This window comes from Leuciscus leuciscus (genome assembly GCF_965113295.1).
Source record: "Leuciscus leuciscus genome assembly, chromosome: 17".
Lineage (NCBI taxonomy): Eukaryota > Metazoa > Chordata > Actinopteri > Cypriniformes > Leuciscidae > Leuciscus > Leuciscus leuciscus.
In genome coordinates, this window is record NC_138741.1 from 14,674,512 (window position 1) to 14,683,911 (window position 9,400).

Genomic DNA, 9,400 nt, shown 5'->3' on the forward strand with positions numbered 1-9,400 from the left:
CTTTTAAAAAAAAAAAAAAAAAAAAAAAAAAGTAAACTACCTCAAACTTTTGAATGAGAGCACAATTTTAAATTCTGAACAGCTTATATTTCAGTCCATTCCTCACAAAAAGCTACAGAAAACTGATTTCACACAAAATATAGTACAATTTCTTTTGGGTGAACCATAAGTTTTAGTCATGTATTACCTGGTGGTCTTCATGTTTCAGCAGACTAGACAGGGACTCCACGCATGTCTCAAGGGAAGAGTCCTGTGGCTCCATCTTACTGCAGAGGCGAGAAACTACTGCCATGGCAGAGTGCAATGTGTCTTTGTGCACAAGATGACCGCTGTCCCTAATGAAGCTCAACACACAGTTCAGTCCACCCGCTTCAAATACAGCTCCAGACTCCCGTGTGCAGATCAGCTCCAGAACCTGATGACAAGACCGTATATGGTATGACCATCATGCATAGTGGAATTACTGCATCTTTATAAAAATCAAGTAGCTTCATAGAGCATCTTTTCAACTGTTTAACCTCATATTAGCAAATTGATTAAAAAAATAAAAAAAGTCTGAAAAAATAAATCACACCAGCCAATAAAGCATTATTTACCTTTACACATTGTTCAGCCAGATCTCTGCTGGTCCTGTTGTTAAGCTCCACCACCACTAGACGGTTACACAGGGCTTTGATGGCTCCATCTACTCCCACAATCCTGCGGGTGCATTCAGCAGAAACGTCCAGGTAGTAGGTGATGGCCCTGGCTGTCACTTCCAGCACATTATCTGGTGCGCTCTCATCCAGGAAGATCTTACACAGAGCTGGGAGAAACGTTCGTGGAGGACACCTATGGTGGCGAGACAGCAGTGTCAGAGTGAAATGAAGGTACACATTAGGGCTGCACGATATGGAGGGACAACGGCGATACATGATTTACTTGTTGAATAGCAAAATGGTGATATGCGATGCAACATATCCTCACATTCCTCTCCTCCGACATGACGTCAAATCGCTCGCAAACCGTCAGTCTGGGCGACTAAATGTCTATCATTAGCCATTGGCAAATAAATTCTTAGATTTTATTCGCTTGTGTGTGTTAGAGGCTAAGTATAAGTTTTGCATAGATATATTTTCACTTGCTGAACACTCTGACTTGGTACAAATCGTTTGGCGGAGAGTGAAACTCAAGCGCTATTTCAATTCAGTTCAATGGATGCGCAGCGTACCTGTATTAGACGTATCGTAAACTCTAGTGTCAAGGCGCACAACCTGCCGTCTCTTTGCTGAGAACGCTGTTTCTCTCACACACACACAAAAAGAGAGAGAGCGCGAAAGTCTTACATACCACGCAGAATCAACGCGCTACGCGTAAATAATATTCTTTGTTGTATTTTCCTGTCAAAATAACGTATAGTTCAACAAGCAGAAGATAAGCTGATTTCTCCGGTAGTTGGCAGAACTAATGCTGGCGCTCATCTATTACCATCCCTGTTTAGTATATCTTTTACTTAAGAAAAAGTAATATCCATCATTAATGACAATCAGTGGGGCTGGGTAGTAGGGCACTGACAAATTTCACAATTTGATTTCAATTTCACAAGCTTGTGATTCAATTAAATAGCTCAAGGTAAAAAAAAAGATCACAAAAAATGCTGTAAACTATACAGGGAACCCTAGTTGTTACATTACTATAGTATTAAAGGTTAAAATTAACTGATTTGTATAGGTTACTTACAGTGGTGTAGTCTACGTGATACGCAGGTATACGCCGTATACCCACTAGAAAAGGCCAAGGATTTCCGTATACCCACTTAAAAAAAGCGTGAGGATACGTAACAACTTAGTTTTGTGTCAGAACTTTCATTCATAAATTCACCCCGTCTGTGTTTGCGAAGCGACACGGATAGAATTGCGGAATCCTGTCACGGAATTTGGCTATTTTTGAACGAATAAACCAAAAGTAGGGCTGTACAATGAATCAAATCTCGATATGGACTATAGTGTCTGTGAATATTAAAGTTAAAAGAGACTGCAATTGTTCTACGCGTCTCTGGGAATGAGCGCTCAATGTGTGCTCCACACACACACACACACACACACACACACACACACACACACACACACACACACACACACACACACACACACACACACACACACACACGACTCACGCTCGTGGTGCTTTCAGCGTTTCACTGTATTGAGACATGATGTAGGCTACATATGTGCACTTCATCGCAGACACACTGAAGCACGCGTGACTCACGCTCGTGGTGCTTTCAGCGTTTCACTGTATTGAGACATGATGTAGGCTACATATGTGCACTTCATCGCAGAGCTGGTATGAAAGTCACTTCACGAGAATTTCACCATTTCATTTAATAAAACTATCGTCATTCATTCGTTTCATATACACACAGAAACTGTAATGTCTTTACGACAACCTGTCAAAATAAAAGTTCGGTATAACTTGAAGAAATTATAACAGAAATATATTACTATTGCACAGTAGAGTATACTTCAAGTAGGCCTAATAATAATAATAGTTTATTAAAACACACTGAAACTCAAATGTGTACAACCCACCAAAATAAAAGTTCGGTCCAACTCGAAGAAATTAGAAAGAAATTGCACAGTAAAATGTATTTTAAAATAATAATAATACAATCTATTAAAACGATTAGAAAACCATTTCTAAAAGCAAATTTGTATTTGTGTAATGTTTTAATTTTTTTTTTTTTTTTTTTTGTCAGCTGATAAAACCTGTGGTTCAGGGACCATATTCATGTAACATCTAAGGCTAAATGTAGCTCTTAACTGGCGGGGGTGGGGGGAATTACAGTATACTCACTACAAAAAACTAGACTACACCACTGGTTACTTACATTTAAATTAGGAGGTTTTTATAATAATAATAATAATAATGTTATAATAATAACAATTATGTTTCTATTTGTTTTTTGAAATATAAACATTTAAATGGACATTGAGTGGCTTTCTGAGGTAAATGGAACATCAAGTTACATTGTTTACAAGTTGTTTTATTGATGTCTTTCCACGGTTCAAACACTGATTGAGCGATTACATGAGACATGATTCATTTCAGTAAGTCAATCTATATCTTTAGACATGCCTTTTGAAGTTGATGTTTATTTTGTGCTGTAATTATAGTACAGAGGAAAAGATAATCAGTTCACGAGGGCTCCACATTGCCGCTTTGCTCAAACGACAGCGATCTGTCACGCCACATTAAAGAGTGCCAAAATGGTATTTAATGTTTGAATTTCTTAATAAAATTGACAGAATTCAAAAGCTGAGACTTCGTTTCATATCGCAAGTAACAAAGCACAAAAGTTTTTGCGATATATTGAATGGGAGGCAAGCCAGAGTTTTTTCTAATTAATCAACTGAAAATAGAATAGACCAAAAGAACGATTCTTGAGATTTAAGAATCGATTAAAAGAAATCCATATATTTAACCCAGCCCTAACAATCAACTGTAAATATAAACAAATGGCAGGCTTAATTTATATGTGTCAACTTGTGTAAAAAACTGCTTATAGTTTGTTGTATTTTGGTTTAAGAGGTCTGTTGTATTTCTCCTATGGGTAGCCAGCCACCCCCTGTGATCTACAGCTTTTATCAAACCACTAGTGACTAAGTGTGGTCATCACATTTAAAACCAAAATAATCCCACACAACTGAGGTGCTTCCTTGTTTGTCTTGACCTTCTTCAACAGCTATTGTGGCTTCCTTGTTCTGACCTCCAGGCCTACTCAGCTTACAAAATTAGCAAAAAACACTGCTGATCCAACCAATTTAATTATAGACTTTTTAAAGATGTGTAAAAACATTTTAACAATCTTGTGTAAACCCTTTAATATTGTATGTTAGACTGAGTTGCTTTTGTATCTAGAGGTAGCAGACTTGTGTATACTCATTAAGTTCATAACTTAGTTCAAAATGTGAAATCTATAGATTTAGATACATCAGAAATGTTTTTTTTTTTTTTAGGGATGCACCGATTGGGAAATTCTGGGCTGATACCGATACCGATGTTTAACATAACAACTTGGCCGATGGCCGATGCCGATGTTTTTTCTTTTTGTTATTTATTCCTTCTTTTGTGCCACGGAAACATACAAGTCTTTCGGCTCTTGATCACACTATCCTAGAATGAGCACAAATTCAATCAGACCAATTTATGAAACAAAAAAAACCTTTAATGTCACTTTCTGGTTGACAGTTATAACCTTATTTATAAGTTCTTTTTCAGTTGTTATGAAGAGCAATATGAGAGAGAAATTTGGTAATCATTGTCTGACCCAACCAAAAAAAACATTATAATATTCATTTTATTTTTCGTGTTCGCATTTATGAGGGAAAAAACACGGGTGAATGTTCATACCAAAATATTAAATTTTAAGCGCGCACGCGCTCTTCTGCGAGAGAGAGAGAGAGAGAGAGAGCCCCGACCGCGCGCGCGCTCTCACTCACTATTCAGAGCGGTCAAGCTTCCCCGTACTTTTTGACAAGAGTCCTTGACAGGGAGGCCAGAGTTTCTTTGCAGCTCAAGTCGGCGGCGGTGTGTACAGTTAACGCTCTATCTGTTGACGGCGCTGAGGGAAAAGCTCCCGCCACTGGAAGAAGCAGTCGCCGCCCATTTGTGTCCTCCTGCGCACCCATCAAAGCCGTGCAGAACGTCTTCAGCACTCGCGGATCGTGCATACTCCGCCGCTTCTTCTGCTACACACCATGGTCGTTCTTTTCTCGAGAAAAGGAGTTTTCTCATAGAAAATAAATAAATAAATGCGTCATTGTACCCAGCACTTCTGAAAATGCACTTCCGAATGCGTCTCTGTCCCCAGCATATCAAACCAAACTGACGCCCATGTGACATCGGCGAATGTCATTTTTATTTCCCGATGGCAGTTAACGAGGCAAATATCGGCCGTTACCGATGTTCAGCCGATGCATCGGTGCATCCCTAGTTTTTTTTTATCTCAGGGAATATGTTCACAGGTGTAGTATGAGCATTACAAGTGCTTTTTTCTCCCAATATTTACACAACTCCTTTTTATAGGAGAATTACACCCATTTATAGGATATTTACTTTTAAGACTATACACACAAATTCTCATATAGCCTAATATCTAACAAATTCAAATACATTGGTTGCATCGTTGAGCTCTACTTACCAACGAAATTTGTTCCAAGGACAGTTTTACCAAACGCCCCTCTTTTGACTTGATTTTTATTGTTCGTATTACATTTAAAAAAATAATATTTAATAAAATGCTGTGATGTCTAAATTTCTGCTAAAAAGTGATTCCTATGTTTTAAATGTATTTTCATTGGTTTTAGATAAACATTATAGACTTGTCAGCCATAACATTAAAATAATGATTAGCTTGGTCTAAATTTTAATACCGGTGCATCCCTAGTGTAAGCATACCTGGAGACATTAGTGTTTATGAATTAATGATAGTGTTGCACCGATCAGATAATTTAAGGCCAATACAGTCACCAAAATTTTAACACTAAGATCAGACGATACCGTTAAACAATGTTTATTTTATAAAAGGGTCATAATCCGCGTCGGCAGACTCAAGTCTTTTTTTATTTGTATTATCTCTGAGTGCCTTTGCCACACTTCTACAAGTTGATATGCTATATTAAATTGTACCACACTTTTACATTTTGTAAAATACCAAAACAATGAACCACAGAAATAGCACAGCATCAGTATTCACACTTACGTTTCGAAGCAGCGGTCAACGTTGTCTGACATGAGCAACAGCATGCACAGCTGCTCCAGGGCGATGAGCTGCATATCCCGCTCATCGCCCTGTCCCATCTGCAGCCATTCCAGCAATGTGTCCGGGTCCACGTCCGCCATGACGCCCCACTACCCTATCCACCCAACACCCAGTCACCCCGCCAGCAGCAGGAGAGAAATGAACAGGGGCAGTCACTGGTCCTCTTGATGTCTCATCAAGTCGTCACCTTCATAAGAAATAGATACAAAATATGAGCATGGAAATGACATCTGGGATATAACAGGAGAAGAGAACTATACATAAAATCCTCGGCAACGTTGCTTTGGGCCTTAACCTCCACCTTCTCCCACTTGTTTGGTGCTGAACTGAAAACACAACCCTTGAGTAATTGAATGGAAACTGTTGGTTAATAATGAAAAAGGTGGAGCAAATGACTCCTTGAAAACGTATGCACTTGAAAGGTAAACTAATAGGAGTAAATCAGACTATAAACATGATGAACTGCTGCCTGTAATCGAAGCACTGAAAGAAATTGCTGTGATTAGCGAATTAGTAAGCTTGGCCAACAACAGTTCGCATGATGAATAGTTCATCAATGACTCACACTGTATGGCCCAAACAGCCCATCTCTTCACCAACACACAGTAAGCAATTCAAACAGAAATCACTATACTTTTATTGTTCTGAGAAACAAACCATTAAAGGAAAGAGCAGCACTACTTTCCTGAGACAGGCAAGCTGAGCCAAGCATGAGGATAAAATCATTAGAATAGAAGATTTATGTAAAATAGCAAAAGTCTGTCCTCCATTACTGCCTGAGTGGCTACAGACAGGCTTCAGATAGATCCACCACCTTCTTAGAGACTAACAGAGAGATCCACTTATCAACAGATTAAGTGACTAACTTAATTCAGGAAGAATGTCCTGTTGAACTTGACATTCAAAGCAACTGTCTGTGGCCTAATCCACACATTTGCTGGATGGAGAGAGGAAAGAAAACCTGATCACATGCACACCACATTACATTTCTACTCTAAAAATTCAAGTATGAATAACAATCACCTGATTGTGATCAAATTAGACAAATACATGCCATGCCCATGATAGCCAATGCATTCACCATAACTTTTTAAATTCATGAGCTGACATTTCCAGAGTTACTTTTTTTGGTTTCGTAACCAATTTTTAACAGTAACACTAGACCATTGTGAACGAAAACAAGTTCTGATGCCATTGCCCTGAGTTACAATTTCTCTTGGAAAGAAAGTGTTTACTATAATTATACCACCTTTAAATGAATAGGATCGGTTCATTCCCAGTCTATTAGTCCACCAGACCAATAACATTCAACTTTATCTTCATATCGTTATTAAGGTTTTGTTTGTTGTTAATTAACGCAACCCTATAAAGATTGTATCATATTTGATACATTAATTTAAAGCCTCTAAACTACCAACATGAGGAGAAAGAAAAAAAAAAATGTTGTACAGAATCATACATGCCTTCTGATTGATAGCTAATATTTTTTCAGTAAGTAAAAAGCCTTTTAGCATAATTCTAAAAAGTTCCACTTTCAGATTGTGGTACACTTGCTATTTTGCTGTGAAAAATGTAATGTTGTTTTACTTAGTAATGTAACAATACATTTTAAATTGTTATTAATATTTCAAGATAAACATATACTGGAATGAATCAACTAAGGTTAACTTTATTTTTTTATTTTTTTTATCATGTTAAATGGTTAAAACGTATCAAATATATGATGCAACAGGCTTTTAAAATGGTTTATTTGTACATCTCTCAATCATTGCATTATGTTTTGCTGTCCACAATTAAGAACTTTGATCATAAAACTAAGCATTAAATATCTTCTTACGAAGACATTATTGGGAGACAAAGTGAAAACTAATATTTATACATTTTATGCAAGCGGTCTGATACACAGTTATAAAAATCTCACTGATTTACAATATAAGCTATCAGAATTTCATCTAATGCTTTGGCCATATAAATAACATCACCAAATTTTGCTAATTTCGGGGCTGTGAATAAAACCGACACGTACATTTTTCTCCTTGAGTTGTGAGCACAATATTCTCACAAAATCATACTTTATGGCCCATAAAAGCATGATGTACAAAATATTATATAAAATTAAATGAAACGCTTATGTCAACTTTAAGATTTTATTTTATAGTTTGTCTAAACTAAGGTACAATAAAATGTTCCATAAAAGGAAATAGTTATTATAATAGTTTTTTTGTTTTTGACTATTATTTCATGTGTCAGGTTTTGCAGGCTCATTCCCACCTAAGCTAAATATAAGAAAAAGGAAGAAATTTAGTCTCGAATACAAAAGTTCCAGTCTAATTAAATTTAAGTAGTTCAGTATTTTTAGATTCTGTCTGCTGTTATTCTTACAGCATAGAGATCAATACAACTTCAAATAATCAAAGTACACTGCAAAGCAGACATTCAGCTTATCCGTGGCTCCTGCTTTCATGACACTTGATGTTTCACTAACAAACATGATTCTAATGATGTTCTTTGACTTTCTGCCATTGCAGCTGACTAAGGAGTCAGAAAAACAACTTGATTGCAACCGATGTCATCATGACACCAGCCTATACAGCAGCACAATAAAACCTTACCTTCACAGTGAACAAACGGCACATATGAGCGTTAATAGTGTGTAGCCTAATAGCAGTGTTTGATCTATAATATCATGTCGCGTTTAACTTCATGTTTGGCCATCTAACATGATCCTGAGAGCCAAACAGGTGAAAAAACCCCCTGAAAACCTGAACAATTAAACCTGAAAATCTTAAACAACAAACAATACGACGCTATCAAACATTATATCTTCGATTAAACATTAGAGAATGCAAGTTAAGCAAAGAAATAGTCATAACATTCAATCTAGTCTTGATGGCCTCTTTCTTGAGTTCAGACAGCTTATGTTAACTTAAACGCCATGACAGAGTCAAGAACCGTTTAATTTCCTCGTAAAAATCATATTTAAAGAAATAATTCCACAGCAAATGAGTAAAAACCAAAATAATCGGTTGAGAAAGTGAGGTTTAATTAGCTGGGATTAGCTCAAATGCGTCTTGTTAGCGTCACTTCGACAGACCTAATTAATCCCAAACTTAATTTACTTCATTCGTATTAGGTATTAATACGTTTCCCATCTACATATATAACCGGTCAGAAAACAATTTTAAGCTAAAATACAAAACAAAAACAACAAAAAACCAAGTAACACTACTGCGGCCTTGTGTTTACCAGTAAATCTGCGAGCTAAAGTTGAGTGGGATGCCGAGGCCTGATCGCGTCTGTCAGGCAGAGAAACGAACCCTTTGCCGAGCAACACAAACACTCACCGTTTATCGCCGAACGACGAGAAGAGAAGAAAAAACACACAGGGTGGACAAAATGCGTCTCGGGGTGAAGATGTCAGACGGCAAGATGTGAATATTGCTTCATTCCCCGCTTCTGCTGGTTGTAAGATAGAGGTCAAAGTAAACGGGAAGGCGACGGGTGAAATATTGAGTGAAATGGAGAGCCGTCGAAAGAACTAGTCGAGGCTCCGCATATCACGAGGCTCCGCAGTAGCGGTCAGGAACAAACGGCGAA

At 37.5% G+C, this 9,400-nt stretch overlaps 1 protein-coding gene across 9 annotated transcripts in view; it reads right to left on the reverse strand.

Annotated features, from left to right (window-relative positions):
* hectd1 (HECT domain containing 1) overlaps positions 1-9,391 on the reverse strand; it is a 36,769-nt gene extending 27,378 nt beyond the window's left edge. For all 9 annotated transcript variants that reach the window (XM_082142502.1, XM_082142505.1, XM_082142500.1 and 6 more), the window contains exons 1-4: positions 9,148-9,391; positions 5,744-5,990; positions 597-831; positions 188-415 (exon numbers count right to left, since the gene is read on the reverse strand). In XM_082142502.1, the coding sequence (XP_081998628.1) occupies positions 188-415; positions 597-831; positions 5,744-5,883 (603 nt within the window). In that variant the 5' untranslated portion in view covers positions 5,884-5,990; positions 9,148-9,391. The remainder of the gene's footprint in view (positions 1-187; positions 416-596; positions 832-5,743; positions 5,991-9,147) is intronic.
* Between the last annotated feature and the right edge of the window lie 9 nt (positions 9,392-9,400).